Source organism: Citrus sinensis, chromosome 1, assembly GCF_022201045.2.
Source record: "Citrus sinensis cultivar Valencia sweet orange chromosome 1, DVS_A1.0, whole genome shotgun sequence".
Taxonomy (NCBI): Eukaryota; Viridiplantae; Streptophyta; class Magnoliopsida; order Sapindales; family Rutaceae; genus Citrus; species Citrus sinensis.
This window is the reverse complement of record NC_068556.1, coordinates 12,284,622-12,305,925: the sequence shown is the minus strand read 5'-3', so window position 1 is coordinate 12,305,925 and position 21,304 is coordinate 12,284,622. Positions and strand designations below refer to the sequence as shown.

At 32.8% G+C, this 21,304-nt stretch overlaps 1 protein-coding gene across 7 annotated transcripts; it reads right to left on the bottom strand.

Annotated features, from left to right (window-relative positions):
* Window positions 1-258: 258 nt before the first annotated feature.
* Window positions 259-12,843, bottom strand: LOC102613027 (hypothetical protein). Of its 7 annotated transcripts, none has more exons than XM_025092412.2 (20): window positions 12,524-12,837; window positions 12,026-12,109; window positions 11,541-11,868; window positions 11,044-11,232; window positions 10,842-10,952; window positions 10,430-10,489; window positions 9,181-9,225; window positions 8,422-8,621; window positions 6,213-6,662; window positions 5,823-5,949; window positions 5,540-5,737; window positions 5,315-5,404; window positions 4,902-4,964; window positions 4,301-4,375; window positions 4,172-4,222; window positions 3,725-3,802; window positions 2,245-2,379; window positions 1,255-1,362; window positions 1,092-1,157; window positions 259-623 (listed from the first exon to the last, which is right to left on the bottom strand). In XM_025092412.2, the coding sequence occupies exons 3-20, from the start codon at window positions 11,850-11,852 to the stop codon at window positions 594-596; spliced, it is 2,388 nt and encodes a 795-aa protein (XP_024948180.1). In that variant the 5' UTR covers window positions 11,853-11,868; window positions 12,026-12,109; window positions 12,524-12,837; the 3' UTR covers window positions 259-593. The 7 variants fall into 7 exon arrangements, 6 of the variants coding, with proteins under 6 accessions (XP_024948180.1, XP_015389639.1, XP_015389641.1 ...); XM_015534153.3 differs by having other exon boundaries at window positions 605-988; window positions 12,524-12,833; XM_015534155.3 differs by having other exon boundaries at window positions 605-988; window positions 12,026-12,091; window positions 12,524-12,833.
* Between the last annotated feature and the right edge of the window lie 8,461 nt (window positions 12,844-21,304).

Genomic DNA, 21,304 nt, shown 5'->3' with positions numbered 1-21,304 from the left:
TTCAACCCAATTGGGTTTCGGGTTGGCGCAAACCCGATTTTACCCACGCCTAAGTGTTATAGTGAGGTCCATGGGACGCGCAAGGAATGACATTTTAGGTGAAGTTGGCGTGCTTCTTTGTGGAGGCAAGAATTAAGAGATTAAGAATTTGAAGAATATAAAAGTAATTAATTTTATACGTTTTAGATTTTGTGAATTAATCTTTTTGCTAAGCTTTTAAAAAAATAAAATTAATAATTAATTAGGCAAATATATAAATTAATTAAATCTTAATTGTATATTATTAAACATGTTCGAATGACAGAAAATTACAAGAAATTAAACACATCAACTAAATTCATTTTTTCCACCATGAACAATGTGCATTTGAAAAGACAAACCAAGTAAGATTAGAATCCCCATAAACAAGGCCCCCAGGAGCCGTTGTCTTGTAGTGTGCCACGTGCATATTTGCAAAATTCACCACTGCGTCTTTTCAAGGGAAGATTTATCGGCCTCATTAAAAATGTGAAGATTGCCACTCGCAACATGTAAAGGGCCTATAAGAATTGTCAGTGCCGAAAGCTCACTGACAGCCACCAAATTTCACAACTTCACTTTGCCATTTGCTTTTCCGTCCAGACCTTAGCGGACAATAGAATTTAAATATAAATAAGTACTAAAACAAAAATGCAATCTAGTTTCACTCCCCACATCAGAGTACCAACTAGAATGCAATTAAGCAAGAAGATTAATTTATTACATACACCATGCAAGAAGCAGAGAGCAAACTACAAGAAAGAGCAACTTTGAACTCCTAGAAATTTAATTTTTTTAACTGATACAAATAACCATAATTTTGAACTTATACATTACTGAACTTGCGTTCAAGTTACAACAGAACAAAACTGACCACTCAAGGCCATCTTGCATGGTAACACTATTGCTTCTGGAAAAAAGAGAGAACTAAATCCGTATGTACAGAAAAAAGCTGCGTGTCCACAAAAAGCTGCTTGGCATAATGACAAATGAACAAAAACTAAATAAATAACTAATAAAAATAAAAACTAAAATCAATGGGATGTATATGACAGATGCTCAAAGTAACATACCCTCATAAATGGCCGATGACGACTAGGGAATGAGTCGATGAAACTCTCCTTCAAAAGTAATGATACCTAGAAGAGGAAGGATTCCAACATTTTAACAGACGACATTGAAAGAGTAAAGAAAATTCTTTGCTGAAAACATTGTGATTTGTAAAAAAGTACTAACCTTATCGTTATTTGACTGTACGTTTGTAATTGTGTGAGACCGCAGATTAGAGCAAAGGGAATCCAAATAAGATCTTAGCACTGACAGAAAACCTTTGGCAGCTTCAATCTATATATATGAGATGCATTTTTGAAAAAAGAAAAGTGAACACATCAATGAATATACAATATCCATATGCCAATCTGTAGATCTTTCGATGCATAATGTGGAATTTAATGTTAAGGAAAGCTAAAAAACATCTAACAGATTAAAATTATCACAAATACCATAGGTTAACTATGTGTTAGCCTAAAACCTTTCATTTGTGAGGTACTCTATACTCACACCTAAGGAACCCAACCAGCACAAAAAGGCTCCATCTATCTGATTTATTTATGCACTACCAAAATCAGCAGAAAGAATCTCACCAATCAGGTTCAGTAATATAACTGTATATCATCTTTCAACAGGTAAACTGGGATTTTTTTGGGGGACAGTTGCCAAGCTATTTAAACTATAACAAATATGGTTCCAAAGTAAAAACAGAGATCAATTGATTATAAATACATGGAAACAGAGATTAATTGATTATACAATATGTGAAAACCGTATATACGTTAACCGTCTAGGCTACAAAACCAAGGGAAAACGATCACAAACAAAAGTTGCAAAACGTGACCTGACATGTTTGTAAAAATATGATAAGAGGGTCTAACAATTCTAAGAATTACATTCTTAAACGCACAAAAGAATCTCTCCACAACTTCTGAAAAAGGATTTTGTTCAAATGTATAAATTCAATACAAAGAATTAGTACTAATAGGATATGAATAACAAGAGATCTAGTTCACATATCAAAGTACTAAAAACAACTGCATAACAGAACTCGAGTAAATCTTTAAGTTCAAAAGTTACAGCCAATATGCTATTGCACAATTATTTAAGGGCAAATATTTAATTTAGATCCCATGACAAGCAGAAATAAAATAAGGAAAGAAATTTGAGAAACACCTGCACATCTGTGCATTCGTAAACCGGTCTTTTCTTTCCCAAATAACTTTCTCCCACAAGCTTTGCATGGTAAGGACTTAAGGATGAAAATAACTGCTTGTGCTGTGGCAGTTGTGGTATTGATGGTGCCTTCACCTATCACATAATGCACATGGTGAACAAGAATGATAAAAATATTACTCTTACAAAGCAAAGCAGTTTTTGAAAATAATAATAATAACAATAAAAACAACAACAATCATCATCATCATCATCTTACCAAGAGAAAGTCAAAAGACTGACATTAAGAAAGAAAGAGGAATGCCAAGTCAAGAAGATGGCAAATACAAGAAAGCTATTATATTGACTTCTGGCCTTCTATTCTATTATTGTCACCATGTGTGCACTCATGCATTAGACATTTCCAAATTATTTAGCAACTTGAAGCCACAATGCTTCTATAACAGCCTGATCCCACAGTAGTATATTGTCCGATTTGGATCTAGGGCCCGGTTTTTATTGATCCACCCAAAAGGCCCCAAACTATTTGAGAAGGGACTCATCGTATAGAGCCGATAACCATTTCTAACCAGGTGAAGTGGGATACCGACACCCCTCAACCCTGGGTGCTGTTGTGTGACCCTTAGGTCCTAGCAGACACAGGCCAGCATAAATGGGTGATGTGACCACAAGGGCCAAGCGCACACAAGGCCGGGTGTCTCCTAAAGAAGGTAGAGAATAAGACCCAAGGGTTAGAGGTGCTAGAATCCCACATGGCCCGGTTAGAAATGGTTATTGGGCTATGTATGATAAGTCATTTCTTAAATAGTATGAGGCTTTTGGGTGGATTTAAAAGCAAAACTGTGCAGGCCTAGGCCCAAGGCAGACAATATCATACCGTTTGGGTGCCAGCTGTTACAACTTCCCACCCAGTGATTCATGATACACTACCATATTGAATGAAATTAGTCATCTGATGATAACAATTACACCCCATTCTGTCCCCATCCCAAATCTGGACATCATATACTTTAGAAATTTATTTTGCTAATCAAACTCCAATAGTTGATAAACCCCCTTTTTTCCCTTTCTTTTCCTTCTGTGGATAAGAAGGAAAAAATATGGCCTACTCACGCAAAAGTAGTTGCACTTCTTTCACGAAATGAAGGCCACCATTCATCATAGGACTAAACAAATGGAAAAATGGAGGCCTCGCAACCGTAATGCCAATGCTACTCAACGTTTTTCCAACACCTTCTCAGAATGAAACAAAATATTCTCCAGAAACAATTAATAAAATCATGACCTGAACTCTAACTAATGACCTTCACTTGATAGAGCTCCTTCTATCTTGATCGGGAAGAGGCAGGAAGACCTTTTGCAAGCCTACCTGTCCTGTAATATTACTGTGATCTTCATATACCATGCCAGTGGTTTACAACCAAAATAACTCGCATAAAATTCAAGGTAGACAAGTGAAATTGAAGATTAAGATGCAAACCTGGTTCTTGTTAGCATCAACCAAAATGACATTGGTCAACTTATTTTGTACTTCACTGGTTTTGTTCTTTACACCAACCTAAACACAAGTTACTTGCATTAGCCAGTTCATATCAGAAATAATAGAAGCCTAAAAAATAATGAGAATCACCAGATATGATTGCATCAGAATTTATACTCCTTCAGATAAGCATCAAATCATCTTATTCATCAAGGATAAATCTCTAAGTGAGCAACCTTCTAGAGACTTTAATTTTGATGAATTCCAGACTGTATCTGAAAAGGCAACTAATGCAGGAGCTAACAATTCTAGTTCATACAGACTTATGTCTCCTTTAAACCATGTAACTTGCAACAATGCATTACAAGTCTACGTATTCATTTCAATTACCATATTTCTTTGACATCAAGAATGAGGAAAGCGACAAAAGAATAAAAAATCACTCACTATGTAAGGAACAGGAGCATCTAGGAAGTCAAGCATGTCATCAGGCAAAACCTGTAAATTCATAGATGAAATCACTTGTCCAAGGAATAGAAAGAAAAAAAAAATCAAAAGGTTAAAATGAAACCAAACCGGCATTAGTAAGCTTTGCCACCGGTAGGGACGGATCAGAGGGATAATAGACAATACTGAAGCAGATAAAATTCCCTGTGCATAAAAAATATAATCCAATTTAACTCCAAAGGCCATTCCTTTATGCATGTAAGACTAGTAAAGGGAAACAAAATAGAATTTCCCATTATTCAATAAGAGTCTCTGAAGGTTTTGCAAAGACATCCACCTTATTCCTTACTAATCAACCCCACCGAATTTTATGCTGACCAAATCAAGCTACCCTTCTTAAAATTGGAGATTAAATCTTAAACACACGACGACTGAAGCAGCACACCAACCTAAATATCAATATCCAGATCACAGTATGCAATTGGTGCAAGGAGCTTTCTGTGGAAGGTGCAAAATGAGTAGAACTTGGACCTAATAAATCTAACACTTTTCTTCAATAGAATTTACATTAAAAAAGCTATATGGAGCAAACATAATTTACAAAATGACAATCATCAGATATGAACGGCATTACAATTTATACTCCATAAAAGCATCAAATTATCTTATTCATCAGGAATGAATCTCCGAGAGAGAGACACCATTAGCATTTAAGAAGAATGATACGTACCAAATTAGAACAAACAACCACAATTTGTTTCTCCAGCAATGCCGCAGCAAACATTGTTAACACCTGCAGGATGCAAGGAGAAATAACAACAGTTTTATAAGTAAATCCCTCAGAAGGTCAATACAAAATCAAATCTGGATTTCATATCCATGGTAAAAAGATAGAGGAAACAAGTCTGATCAACGAAAACATCTAATAAACATATTCTGCATCTTTATCATTTTGATTACATTGTATCCATTCAAGTTTAATCTCAAGTTGAAGATAACAAATACTGTGGCAACAACTGCTAATGAATGACCTGACAAAAAGCCTCCTTAAGCAGCACTGACCAAATTCAGACATATGTTAGTCTGAAAACAAAGTTAAACTACAGCCAGGCGAAATTATCAAAAACTGGGGCATTAACTTACGTTTTCAAGCCGCAAAGATCCACACATGCAAGCAACAGTCCATGCGGATAGTGCAGTTGCTTCCTCCTCTGCCCAGAGTGCAGTATGTGCCTGGTAAAAAAACAAATAGCAATAAGATGAAAAAGGACCTACTAGGCCTGAAAATATGGAAAGCAGAACAATTGGTATCACGTAGGAGAAAGAATAAAATTCAATCCCACAACCATTTGCAAGCATCACATCTACCTCCACAAACTCCAGACTAGAGCTGCACGATCTCAAATCAATAGTAGATCCAGCACTGTGTAAAACAGTTTTATCCGGTCTATGAAATTCCAAGGGATGGAGGTGCTCTAATGGATGAAATCGGAGCGTTGTACCCCTCCCAGGGCAACGTAATCGATAATATTCACATAGAATTTGTAAAGATCCGTGGCGGTTTGCCTAAAAATTTAGCAAATTTTCTCAAATATGAAAAAAGTCATGCAACTTGAAAACAACACGTAGAATATCTAAAAAGGATTGAAACCTTAGCCCATTCAAGAATGTCAATATTATCACTGGAATATTCCTGCCCAGAGAAAGACACCTCTTCTGTCTCTGTATCATCAACATCACTCCGAAAATTCCTGTCTTCAGACGGAGAACCCTGAAAACTGCAATAAAACAACTATTAAATTGGCATACTATGGCAAACACCAATTACCAGGTATCCCCAAAAGAGAGAGGAAGAGAAGGCAACAACTTTTTTAATCAAATCTACTATTGTCCTCCTCACAAAATTCATTTGCCAAAATAGGGATTCCATTTTAAACTTGTAAAGCGCACATAATATGCTTAAGCAACAATGAATGTGCCACCGCAAAACAATAGTCATGAAAATGTTAATTAAGGATATCAGAAAAGCGCAATACTACACCTGGAGGAAGATTCAGAGCTTTCATACTGATAATAGCGCAGGAGTGGTAAAACAGCATTTGGTACATCAACTGCTCGCTTGTTTGTTGAGAAACTATCAACAGTATGACAATCTTCAAAGCTTGCTCCATCGGATTCTCCTTTATTTTTAGCAGGTTCCGTGTCTACTGCAGTGACAACATTATCATTGACATATTTCTTCATCAAGTAAACATCCCCATCAAGGATCTGACGCTCCACATGGTTACCAGCATCAGTGAATCTTCCAGATGCTGAATCACGTAAATTTAGTTGGACAGTATCTACTGTCGCATCATGCATGTGATGCTCATCGCCATGATTTAGCAACATATCTTCTGAAATTTCTTCTTTGCTATAGCTGTCAGAAGATTCAAAATCTAAGTTGCCAATGCCTCTCATTAACCGTTCCAATCTTTCTTCCACAAAAATGCTGTGAAAAAATTGTTAAAACATCAGGGTTAATAAATGTAATTTCTTCAAACAGTAAAATTTCAGGATTTAAGAAAATTTCACATTCTAATGACAAAGGATCCAAACCACGAGGTTTCTATCTCTTTGATAGCTAAACATTAAGTTATTCCCGCAAAGAATATGCACTCTGCACAAGTATAATTGCATTACATGCAGGAGATATTTCTATCAGCCCAATTATGGAATCAAGAAAACTTACAATCCTATGTAGTATTATCCATCTATTCTTTTTATTTTATTTCAATTTCACAATAATCAGAGGAGGAAGCATCGGTACTTTTTTCTTTTCCATGCAAAGAACTGAGATAATAACAGGAAAAAGCATACGTACTGTTTTCTTGATCATGAAAAAGAACTGAGATAGTGTCGGAGAACAAATTTATACCTGAGTGCAGCTCTTTTTTCTTTTATTTCATTTTATTATTATTATCATTTTTTAATCATCTACTTTCAACTATGCTTTACAAGTCAAGTTTTAACACTTTTGAAATTGAAACATATATCACCAAATTAGACACATGAAAGCAATCAATTACAGTCAATTAGTAAAGGTAGTTACTGATAGATTGTTCTGTACCTGAGCAAGTTTAAAAAACGGCAACCCTCTAGTTCCCCCAATGGGTGTAAAATGAGTCAGGCCTGCACAGCACAAGCCTGACACAAAAAATAATGTGCAGGCATGAGAGCCCAAATAGGCTTGTGCATGGCCGGCTCACATTTAAGGCAAGAAAGCCCAATGGGTCAGTATATGGACAACACATCATTAATAAGTCAACACCCCTCAATAACAGTTATGTAATAACTAAATTCAGACGTATTTTAGTAATCTTGTAATTAATACACACACACACATATTTTTATAAGACCCTTTTTGAATTTTATTTCATAAAATAACCCCAGTTTAATTTATAAGTACAAACCCATATATTAAAATTAACCATCCAGCCACACAAAATTTCTCCCTCAAAAGAGTACTTTAAAGTTTTTATTTATAAAATACCAACAAATCCTAAAATAATAAATTATATTCGTATTATATAGTTTCTCTCCCCCAAAACTCTGAACTCCTATATTTTTTCTTAAAAGGAAAAGAAAAAGATTTTTTTAAATTAAAATTTGAAATGGGGTCGGTGTAAAAAGTTTGTTAAAAGAATAATTTAATTAAGCGTCTAATAGAATTTCCATTTAAAACAATAAATCAATCAAACTGTCATCGGTTATTTAGGTAATAAAAAGGCCTACTCATATGTAAATTAGAAAAAGAGTGTCATGAGGCCTGCACAGCAAAGGTAGTAATGGGCCAATGAGCCATGTCAAGCCAACATTTTATGAATGGGTCTGGAACAAGCACGGCAAGAACCACGTACAGGCCAAACTTTTTTTTTTTGGCCAGCCATCACGGCTCGGCCCAAATTTCACATCCAGTTCTTACCCAATCCAGGAGCCGCAAATTTTTAACACACCATTGGAGGACACGCAAATAGTCTATTCACTAAATTCTGTGTAAAATGTAACTAAATTTTCCAATGTTTTATGCAAAATATATCAGACCAGCTATTCTACTAGCATCATAACAAAGAGTTGGCTTCCATCACTCACAAAATCCATTTTACAAGTATATTCCAGAACATAATCATATCAGAAGGTAAATAAGACTTCACATTAAGCAGTAAAAGAATAATGAAAGGTAATTTATATATCAAAAAATATGGACGCACCTATGTAGAACACCAAAGTGTAATTCAAAGAAAGGAAGCCTTGAAAGAATGCAATAACATCTTCGTGTGGTCAGCACATGACGGGACAAAGTTGCGCAGGCAGGTTGATTTAATGAAATGATGGAAAGCAACCTAGAGGGCTTTTGCACTCTCTCTTCAACTAACATACAACAACCATATAAGGTTGAATGATCAGCAACCTAGTAGACAAAAGTGGTGTAAAAGGGTCACGAATGATAACCAACAAAAACAAAAGGTTTAATGATACATTTGAAGCAAATACAATGTAGGGGAAATGAAAAAATCCAAGCATCACTGCAAATTAATTTGTAGATAACAAAGATCTCATAAAAGCTAACCCTCCAACAACAGGTGATAATAAACCAGCCACAAATATGCAAACAACCAAACATTTGACATACATTTTCAGTCAAGTTGAAGAACTACCAGCAAGACTTAAATGATCTCAAATCAAATTAATATTCAGAGGCAAAAATAAATCCATGTTGCACCCAACAAATTCATCCCATCTCATCATAAATTTTTCTCCTTCACCACATCTAATGGGATAATCAGTAATGTAGTGAGTAACCCACACACAGCAATTAGACTACTGTACTAACAGCGATAACAAAAATTATCATGTGAAAGAAAATACATACTTCTTAAAAAAAGACACTGAAAAAGAAATAAAAAAGTCACCATAACACTATAACAGACCAGAAAGTCAAGCTAGAATTTATGGTATTTAAAAGTTACCTGTAGTCGGAATACAAATGACAAGTCACTTTGTTTTAAGTGCTCCTGCAAAATAAGCAACATAGCACTATGATTCCTCTATTTGTGAATGATATCTATCAACACATTCTAAGTTTCTTATTATTAAGAAGTAAATGAGTATATGATTGGTGAATATTTTGAATCATATATTAAATCACAGTAAATCTTGCAAACGCTTTAACAATGCTATAAAAGATAAACAAGTCCACGTTGTCAGCATCTTAAGCAAAGCTGCTTCTAAAGCCCATAAGTACCATCGCTCACTAACATGACACATTAGGTCCTGAACCCTCACGTTATTGTAGAGCTTTAACAAGAAACATGGTCTAGAAGATCTCACACACGGCTGAGTGGTGAAAAATAACTTGAGCAGTCAAATTAGGTGTTGTTTGTTTTTTCAGTCTGAAGTGTAAATGTAACTTCTGTCAAACATTAACATATTTTAGGATTTTAAAAAAAATGTGGAAAAAGTCTACTGTCATCTGATACCTGAAATCTAGATGGAAATTTTTAATTTCAAATATCAAAAATACCCTCAATAATTCCTACATTTCCTGAATATAAACCTGCCATTTTTGTATTATCGTTAGAGTGATTTTTTGTTTCTAATCGTTATAATTTTTGTTAGCATTGCTACATTAAACAATCAAAAAAATTGAACAAATCAACACATACTATAGACGCATCCAGAGACGAATTACCACTATGAAAAATCAAACTAAAGAAATAGTTTTGATCTCATAATTACATATTTTATAATGAAATTAAATTGTGAAACTAAATAGTGCCAGTATTACTTTCTAATCCTATCAAACTAATCAACTTGTTGTGAAGGTGCACCATCTAAAGGATGTATGTGTCAAGTACTCATTTTAAAATTTTTGTTGTTCGTAAAAACAAACAAACTACTTAACACTAACAATCAAATATTGAAAAAGGAAAAACAAACAGTTCATTCAGGCAATAATCCAAAGCTGTGCAGATTTCGATTAAATTTAAACCTATTCAAATTTCAAATTAAAAAAAAAAAAATTACCTAAGTCAATCAAAACTTGTCCAGTTCAGCACACATTTTGCCTTGTTAATATTATGCAAATTAAGCTCTCTCAACAATAATTAAATATCAACAAGAAAGTACCTCATTCCTAGAAAGATCTGAGGAAGTAACACAAGCACTAATCCTAGACTAGCAAAGAGCTTTTACAATATGACCCATAAGCATAAATACCTGCCCAAGAAGAATTTCATTTAATTCGCTCATGGATGGAGTTCTCTCAACAACATTAACCTGAAACCAGGCAGGACAGATTTAAGAAACACTTAGACGAAAGAGCACATCCATTTCACCAGACAAATACACAAAAAAAAATAATAATAATAAAATAATTAAGCAGACAACTTTCTCAAACAAGTACACAAGTTTATGAACCTATCTCATTATAAGTAGAATTCACACTCTTACTAGTTAACAATACTAAAGTTGAAGAGGCAGTATAATTTTCTTATATTCACATAAAATCTGAAGCAACAGGATCGAGTCCCTACTTTTCCAGTACATGAACAAAAGAGGTACACTGATATGAATTACAAACTGTCAAGTATTAGCAATGAGGAACTAGTTCAAAATATAAGTAATTAACTGAAGAACTTTCAAGTATATACCCAACCTCCACCCCTCCAGGGAAGCAAAATGAAAGAAGATCCTTGTATTTAAGGGGCAACTGCTTTTCTCGGGGGTAAACAAATAAGACCTGAAAGTAAAACCCACAAAAACAAATTCAAAACTCAAATTACTTTCAAATATCTAGAAATCCATAAATTTCAACTTCAAATAATACCCACCTGAGGTTCAATATCTGGCTCTACACGAGAATAATTCTGGTAATTCCGTGCACTTCGCAGTTTTCCAGGAAATTCAGACTTTCTGGCAAAACATTGCCTCTCAAGAGCCTTAATATCACAGTTAGGATGAAGTCCAACAACTACCATGCTCTCAAAGAGCCTAGTTGGCTCTTTCAAGGACCTGTGATCCTGCAAACTTAGGTAAGAGATTGTTATGAAACACCAAAACGGAACTTCTAGTTAACACAATTCACATAAAGATATGAACAAAATGTCTTGAAGTATCAAGCATCGTAACAGCATCAGACTATAACAAATATAAAGTAATAGAAATTGAAAAGATTTTAGACTAAACAAGCAACAGCTTTGATTAGATAATAAGCAATAAAAGCTGGGACTCAAGACTGAAGAAACCTTAACTACCCATTCGCTCAAAATCTTCATATAGAAAATAGTGGCACAATCAGCAAGAGATTCACTTCAATGAAAACGCATACCAAGTATTGTAACTGAAAGCTTGCCCACTGACGCTTTTGGCTAGTTAAAACTTCTGGATTATAAGTTCCAGTTTTCTGCACTTCAGTAGAATGCGAGAAGCCTTTTAGAACCCTTGCAACATGGTGCTGTAGTTTCTGAAGCTGGCCGCTATCATTCTCTTCTTTTGATGAAAATACAACAGACGGCCTTGGAGAATGAGTAGCGGTCGCGGCAGAGGCTGCAGCAGCAACAGCTCTTGCCACATCTTCTGTGGTCTGCATGAAAAGTGAGGCACCCCATCCAGTGCTGCCAGCGTCTTCATTCTTAGTCATCCCAAAAACTCCTCAACTGCCAAAACATATAGTTTAAACATAAATTCAAGTCTGAGAAGAAGATTTAATAACAAAAAAAGAACTAATTTCACAAGAAATGAACAGAATTCTCAACTTTCAAACCGGTAATCAAGTTTGGGGAAAAAGTAAATCAATCATATTACCATACAAACCTTTGTTTTACTCAGATATCAGACTTCTGTAAGTCAAATACTGCACTCTGGGGATAGCTGAAGGATCTAAAGCTTATAAGAAATCTGTTAGAAACAGCAGCGTTAACATCAGCTATCAAGTTAAAATGAAGTTCTTAAAATTTTCCTCTGGTTACAAAATCAGTAGCAGCCCACCTAATCAACTTAAAGCAAATTACACTTTTGACTCAAACAGCTCATGGCAGTTATGGTTTCTGCAGAGTTTTTCCCTTTTTTTTTGCATCAGTTACACAAACTTGATTAAAAAAAAAAAATCAGTAATGAAATCATCTAATTCAAGCATGAAACAGAAAACATCAAATCACACATCAAACTCAGAATTAAGCTTAATATATCAAAGTCAAAGATAACAAAACAACTCAAATTAATCAAGCTGGAAACATTCACGAAAATATCTCAATGAATAAATTGATCGCATAAAAATAAATATCAATTGAAAAAACAAAGACAAAAACTCACTTTTCCAAGAAGAGACACAAATAGGGTTTAAGCGAGAGGGAGAAAAGAGAGTTCAGGTGGCCATAAAACGGAAGCTGAAGGCTTCTTTATAGTTATATTAAATTAAGATTACTTGATCTTTCCGTTCAAAGAGAGGTTTTACAGAAATTAAAAAGATCAGCGTCCTCGCATACGTCGATACAAAAAGCGGCAGAAATAATATACTCGTGAACGGTCAGTTTCTTCTTGTTGTGTTGTGTTGTGTTGTATTGTGAAATTACATGCGGGCACACGCTTTTCTTTAGATGTCTTAAAAGATATTAATCTACTAAACTTCACGAGAACTGCTTTGCTTGGTTTGGTACTGAAGCACAATGTCCCACTTTTTCACTTTATTTTTCCTCTAGTCGCACTCGGTCTAATTACGTGTGTTATTTTAAAATTTATCTGTTACTTTTTTTTCCCCACTAAAGCGGCAATTTTTCTCCCCTGATTCGTACGGCGCGCAACCCGCGACTTTTCGATGCGGAAGTCGAATTTATAGGTATGTAAATTATATCAATTTGTAATATGGCTGTGGGATTTATTACCATATTACAAGGACTGTAAATTATATTAATTGTGATTTAGCAACGCCCTCATAATAAACTTACTTTTTGTAAGATATAGATATTTGCTGCGTTATTTTTATATAAATGTTGAATTTATTCTTTTAAAAATAAGAGAGTACAAACAAATGTTTTTTGAGGAGAGGTTACTATGTGGCATGGATTAAAAATAATATTTATTATGAAATAGAAAGTATAGTTTTGACATAAAATTTGATAACAATAATAAATATGACTTTTAAAGTTACATCATGTTTGGTGTTGAGATGGTTTAAAAGTCGCAAGAAATAAAAAAGTTACAGTTACGAAAAAAATTAATAGCATATAGTAAATATGATTTTTAATAATAATTTTGATAAAAATTATAAGTTTTTCATAATACAAATGTAAGATAAAAATCAATTAAACTTTCAAACTACATTTATAAGTGTTTGGCTAACACATAACTGCTTTAACTTTTAAATTAAAGTTGTTCAACCACAATACTAATCAGGACCTTAATAACTTATTAACTTTTACAAATGATAAATGTTATATGCGCACTCTCTCTCTCTCTCTCTCTTTCTACTATAAAATCACTATAAAACAAGATCATCATAATTTCTAAATTAGTTGCAAGTGTTTAATTAAAGACCATACAACAATTCTAAACAGAGCCGAAAAATACCTAAACAAGCTCTTACAAATAAAGGAAATCTTACCAAATATTAGAAGAACATGAAAAATCCAAATAGTTGTAGCATTAATTGATATTATTGTGCAGATTATGGCCTCATTTTGGTACTGCGATATTGTGGCTTGTAAATTTTTTAGCTACTAAAAGTTCTTATTATAAATAAAAAATTAATTTTTTGATAAACACAATTTTTAAATAATAATTTCTATAAAAATAACACCCATCATACAATCTTTTAGAAAATAAATAACAAGAATAATTATATTTTCAGCTTTAATAAATTGACGCCATGTATTGAAACCTCACCGTGTGTAATGTGCTTTCACTCATTTACATACAAATAATGCGATATAATCGATCTAATCAATATTTTAAACCTTGCTAAATTTTATATTTTTACGGATACTCGCTACACAAAAGATTTATATTAATATATGATAAAATTTATGCAAGATTTTTTTAAATTAAATAAGAAACATAACATATATTGAATATAGAAACTTTCTTTAGTGGGCTAGAATTCTAAAAGATTAATGATACAACAATAAATTATTTTATAAATTTATTTTATACAAATTGATATAGTCTAAATTCATTAGTTGAGTGAAAATAATATAATAAAAATAAAATATGTGGACCAAACGTTATTTAATCCAATTAACTAAAATATATTATATCAGTTTGTACAAAATAAATTTATATAAGAGTCCATATTTCTATTTTACTTATTCTAAAAGTGATAAGTAGCTAGAAAAAATTAATTTAACTTTTGTCATCTACGTACTACTTTAAGAAAATTATTTATAAAAGTATTCATGTAAATTATAAAAAACTCAGTAAGGCTTAAAGATAAGATTATTAGTGTCACATGTGTGGTCATTATCATTTTAGGTAGCAGCAAATTGGTAAAACACAATATGGTCTTGCTTTTTGGGTGAAATGAAAAAAAAATTGGTCTATAGAGTTTTTTTTTTCAAAGAAAAAAACTAAGAAATAAAACAGGGATGGATTTACCATGCAAAAGCTATTATGAAGCATGATGAGAGTAAGTGATAAAGACCAAAGAGTGTTCCTTTCTCCTCATGTTAGATAAAGTGACCAATTGAGTCCCACTCCAACACATGTTGATGAACCAACCTCTTTGAATCATCATACTATCAAACAGTAGAAAATTGCGTGGGGTAGCCTGAAAAAGCCTAGCAACTATATCACCCATGAATGCCACCGCGGGCTACCTTTACCTTCTCTTCTTTGGTGGTTCAAAATTCAGTAGGTTTTTCATCAATTCTACTCTTTTCCCTTTTCCCCGTACCTCGTTTTTTGAGTTTTGATATTTAATACAAGCATTTATTTTATGGTACATTTACTAATTGGTTATTAGAATGAGTTAAAATATGAATGAAAATAAGTTGTTCATTTGAGCTATAGGTATGGATGGACAAAATTGCGTTCGGATTAAGCCAGTCAAATTTTATATCGATTGAGTTGGAACATGTGTGAGTAAACTTTATATTGCTTAAGGATTGATTACCTTAAAAGTCGACAGTTAATAAAGTTTAAAAGTTTCTTCATCTTTCTAAAACAATTTTATATTTCACTGATTTAATGTCAAGAATTACTATCTTATTTGTTTAAGTGCAAAAGTAGATGAATTTAATAATTATTTGATTGTTGTATTAGGTTTTGATCCATAATTGTCAAAGAACTAAATAAAAGTGGCAGATTATGATCAACAATTATGAGATTTTTTCATTTGATTGCATGTGAAATATAATTCAAGATGAACAAACTAAGTTTATGCGCTTGTTTCTTGATTCAAACTATCTTTCTTGATTTTAATGCTTTCATAAAATTGAAATTTGAGAGCTTATTCTAGGTTATTTCATGGAAAAAGATTACGTAAAGAGCTTATTTTATTTAATAGTTAGGTATGGGAAGATCAAGATAATTGAGCTTGTAGTTATCTTAGGATAGTTGTTTTCGAAAGAGAATGAATGATAATTCTAAATATTGACTTAATGTAATGTACATTGGTGGAGAATGATTCATTAACCATAATTCTCATTATACATTAAAACCACTTAAGAATTAGTTTCTAAAATTTTAGATTTTTTGTTTGAATTTATTTATTTTAGTTAATATAGCAAATCTAACTAAATATTTGTATGCGCGTTGTTAGTGTTTCTAGAAATTTTTAGCTCATTTCATTAAGTTTAGATTGAGTTTTTAATTTAATATTTTTGTTTTAGGTTAGTTTTGTGTGCTTTGAGTTATTAACTTGTTAAACTGTGATTCTACAAGATTGAAGCTTGCTAGCTACCATACTCATTAAAATTTTAAGGCAAAAATTTAAGAGTATGTTTTTTAGCATATCAAAACTAAATTAGATTATTTTATAAATATATGTGATCAAACGGTCACATGCAAAACTTATTGGCTTACATGATTTATTTCAAAGTTGATGAACCATGCACACCTTATTTTATGATAATATAGTACATCTCTTATTCTTACATGTTCATATTTGAACATTTAACTTCTAAGCGGTTAATGGAAGTTAATTGTTCAAATTTGAACAAATAATTATCATTTAGTTGCCTATTTAAACGCATGACTACATCTGAAAATATTATTTTAAGATACTCTCTAAAGTACTAAAATTTCACTTACAATGTGTGTATTTGAGAGATTATGTATGTAACTACTAGCCCGACGGCGGTGTTTTGACAATCTTCAAATTCTATCATATTCTATATCTTTAAAATTGAATCAATGAGTTTTTTTTTTTTTTTTTAACTAAACCAAACTAGTGATCAATTTTATAGTTTCCAGTTCAATTCTACCAAACTGACGATTCAATCAATGAGACGTGTACTTTAAGTTCCTTCCACTGCAATGTTGCTTCACTATGGAATCATTCAATAGAGTCCCACTATTATCCTGGAGCTTCTTGTAGCATAAAGGAGACACAGGTGACTTTTTCTTCTTCTGATACTTTGGCTACTTTTATAATTTTTTCTATGGTTTTTATATGGGTGGATTTAATCTTCTAAATTTGCTTCCTGAACTTTGCATTGCCTGAGCATGTTCATCTCTTTTAACTTCCCTTTCCAATACCACAATGTCTGTAAGTCGATCAATTGCAAATTATTTTCCTGAAGATCCTCTTGCCCTTTTGCTTCTGTTAATCCTAACACTTGACATCTCAATGAGTTTTTAATCTAACTTCTACATGTCACACAAATCAAATGTAAGATTTACAATTAGTCTAATTCTAAATTCTTACCAAAAAGCCAAGTCATTGTCCTTCCCTTGACTTGTACATATGGACAGTCTACAAAAACGCTTTAAACCTTAGGCTCTAATACCAAATTTGCAACATTCCACTTTTATAACTAAAACAAGGTGACTTATTTAAAAATATTTAAAATTTCATTACTTTTTAATATAAATACATATTCTTAAAAGTTTTACATGACAAGTAGAATTTTTATTACAAAATATAAGAGACATGTAGGGATTCCTTAGTATATGTTTAAAAACATTGTTATTATGTAAATGAACTTAAGATTTTTTTTTACTAGAAACACAGCTAAGCCCATCATAGTCCTATGGTTTAATATGCGCATATGCACTTTGTCTCGGTTGGGACTTGGCGCCAACTTGAACTACTCATCATTACTTACAATGTAAGGACTATATGAGTTAATGCCCAGTAAGATAACACATTGATGCATGTATTAATTATTATGCACATAGGTAGGCTTATGAGCTTTAAATCTTTAAAAGAAACTTAGAAATATAAAATAACTTCATTAGGGCCCTACGTATGTTACACCACAAGGTTGGAACTTTTCAGTCTTTAAAACATCATGCCCTTAGGCCTAAATTAATTGTTGATTTTTTGGGCATTACATATCGCCATCCTCAAAAGATTATTCTTTACTTAGCTTTAAGCGCTTGCCCGCTTTAGAAACTTGTCACCCTGGTAGTATAACAACCCATTTGTCAAAACTAATTTTTCAAATGTCTTCTTTGTAAAGTAATCTTAACATATTAACATGAAATGCATGTGTTCAATGCAACCTATGTCATAACGTGTAAAGTTCCAAGATATAAAACAAAGCTAACCATACAAACCTTCTTAAAGACAACAATCTTTAATATAGGCAGCAGTGCCGATCATATAAATATTAAATAAAACGTTATTACAATATAAGTAGCAAAGCTAGCCATATCATAATTAAATAAAAATATCACTGTGTAGGTAGTATAACTGACCGTATAAGAATCAAATAAGAAAATATCACAATATAGGCGGTATAGACAACTATATAAGGATCAAATAAGAAAATATCATAATATAGACGACATAGCTGACTATATAAGGATTAAATAATAAACAATTACATCATAGTAGCCATCTAAGATAAAGATATAATTAAAAATAAATTTAAGTACAAAAAAAGAATATTGTCCGTATATTGCAGTTGAAAGTGTTACTTATCTCTTAACCTTGACTTCTCTAGACCCTCCTACTTGAGGATTTCTCTGCTCTTTGATTTTATTACCTAGAATAGAAGAGGATAGAATTTTTAAAGTGATATGGAAAATGAAAGGACTAGGGGTATTTATAGGATTTCTTAAAGCTCATGAATGGTTATGATTTTGCCACCATAACTTTTGATTAATGGTTGAGATTTATTCTTCCATACATGTCTTTGTAAATTCTAAAATTTTTAAATATTTCTATTAACATCTCTTATTGCATCATTGTTTATGTTATCGCTCATGTCATCATTACTCGACAATTTACTATCATAAATATTTTACGTTATTATTATTTTTCATCTAATACTTAAGGGGATTTGTTAGTTTAAAAATTAATTCTACTATATTTAAGTGAACAAGTTGTACCTCACAATATTGGACCCTTCAGGTGACAACCATCTACACCTATGAATTGTCTATAACTTTTAAAAAAACCCCTCCCACTTCTAAAATGAGGATTCACCCCACCACCTAACCAGTCTTTTTCTAATGAGACTATTGAACTAGGATTTGAGGATAAGATAGCTTTTATGCACCACCCTTGTAGAGTTGGCCTTATGATCTTGACCAAGTAATTCCAAGGCTTTGTTCTTAGCTCTATACAATCTATAATTGTAGCATTTTAACCCATAGGTTCTAAAAAGTTCTGAGTCAAGCACATTAATAGGAATTGTATGTTAGCTCAGAATAGATGGAGGAATGTGGCTACTTTGCAATCCATGTTGAATTTTTTCTCTTACAAGTATGTTTAGGCATGTGCATTTTGATTTGAAAATGTTTTTTTATTCTAATTTGGACTTGTATTTATCCTCTAAATGCATCCTGGAGATGTACAATTAAGTGTCACCCTACTCATTTTCATTTTTTACCCATTTGAGCCTAAACCATCCTTTATTGCAAAGACTTTCACAACCTTTCTAAATTCATCAATTATCTTGAACAACTACCCAATTTTAAGCACAATATTTGCAACATTAGGAGTGAAGTCAAATCCACAAGAATTTGCCTCTTAGTTGTAGGTAACTGATACAATATTCTCGTCATCACTAGTATTTGAATCTGCCCTGCTATCATCACCAGAATGATAGTCATCCAATACATTTTTAGATCTAATAGACATAGTAATACCAGGTTCAGCATCTTGTATTATTAAGACTGAGTAAGACAATAAATTTATTCTTTCTTTTGATCTTGCACCCAAGAATAAATTTATTGTCTTTCTCAGTCTTAATAATAAATATTGCCCAAGTAATGCTTATTCTTCAGCTTTTTGAATGCATCTTGCAAGTCTAAGTCAATCTCCAAAGTCATATTCACTATCTTCCATGGCAGTAGCACTTCAGTTGCTCATTCTTCTTTTGAAATATATGCATAAACGAAAACTAACACATAACTCAAACTAAGTGTCATGACCCCCAAACTGAGCAATCACATAAACCATGTTAGCCTATATGACTATAAATATTGATTTTGATGATAACAAACCACATGTGTTGATTAAACAAAGATTTATGAATTGTACTGTTATAATAAGAAAATGATGTTATGGAATTAAAGTGTTTTGGACTAAATTGAAAGTATTTTAAAACCTTTGATATTTTTTAAAATTTCAAATTTGGACCTATTTGAAAATATTTAAATATTTTGGGTCATTCTATAATTTCACATAGTTGGGTGAAATCATAATTTCAGAAAGTTTTGGGATTGACAAAGTATTATTTAGAAATTCTGAAATTGGACCTATTTGAAAGCTTTCATAACGTTTTGGGCCATAATACAATTTTATAAAGTTTTGGGAGCAAACTATAATTTTAGAAAATATTTCACTATAGCAGTTATTGTAGCAAACGGCTGACCGGATACGGTAAGTGGCAATCCGGATTTTGGACAGTAAGTTTCTGGAGCATAAACGACTATTCAGATATCGTAAGCGGCATGCCGGATGTTATGAAATTCAAATTTTTATTGTAACGGTAACATAAAAGCGGCTAATCGAATTCCGAAAGCGGCAAGCCGGTTATCATCAGAAAACACATAACGGCTAGTTTTTGGGCTCAAGCTATATAAACTCAAATCCAATTCATTTTCAACCCTCCTAGCAAGCATAAACAAAAAGTACGCGAGATATCTTGAGCTCTCAATTCGCAAATCATAAAACATTGAATCATCTCTTGTTCTTCATTTTGAATATCTACTCTTTGAGTGAGTTTTGTTGTAACTTTCATTTCTTCATCTTAATTGTAAGTGTTTGAGTGTGTGAGACACTTGAGTGAAGATATTGGGTGATAATCTATTTGTTGTAAAGGTTCATTGGCACCTTAAAGTCAATTGTAAACGTTTGAAACCTTGGAAAGGCTCGGATAGTGAAATCTTCAAGCTTAGATCGCTTGGAGGCGTGGGCGTAGGCGGGGATTGCCGAACCACATAAAAATTCGTGTGTTTGTTTCTCTTCTCCCTTACTCATTTGTTATTGTGTTTTTATTGAACATATTGCTTTTGAATTTATTAAGGCGTTAGATTGGATTGTTGTGTGGCTTTATTAGGATAATTTTTAAAATACCAATTCACCCCCCCTCTTGGGTTGCACACTTATATTTCATTTGGTATCAGAGTAAGGTGCTCTTATTTAGACTTAACCGTCTAGAGCTAAAGATCAATGGCAACTCAAAATGATTCCACATTTAGGGAAGGACAGTCCACCACTAGACCACCATATTTTGATGGAAACAATTACCTGTATTGGAAAACTAGGATGAGAATTTACTTGCAAGCTTTAGATTACGAAATTTGGGAAATCGTTAATGATGGTCCTTTCATGCCTTTGACTAAAAATGAAGTCGAGGAAGATATTTCAAAACCTTCACGGGAATGGAGTGAATTCGAAAATAGAAAAGCTTCTCTAAATTTCAAGGCTATGAATGCCTTGTTTTGTGCACTAGATAAGAAAGAGTTTCATAGAGTGTCTAG

Excerpts from the sequence above, each read along its gene's own strand:
- LOC102613027 (XM_015534153.3), bottom strand. The coding sequence starts at position 11,852 with ATGACTAAGAATGAAGACGCTGGCAGCACTGGATGGGGTGCCTCACTT. Across the intron at positions 11,233-11,540 it reads GCTTTCAGTTACAATACTTG|GATCACAGGTCCTTGAAAGA; the intron begins GTATGCGTTTTC and ends CTAAGTTTGCAG. Across the intron at positions 4,965-5,314 it reads GATCTTTGCGGCTTGAAAAC|GTGTTAACAATGTTTGCTGC; the intron begins GTAAGTTAATGC and ends TGCATCCTGCAG.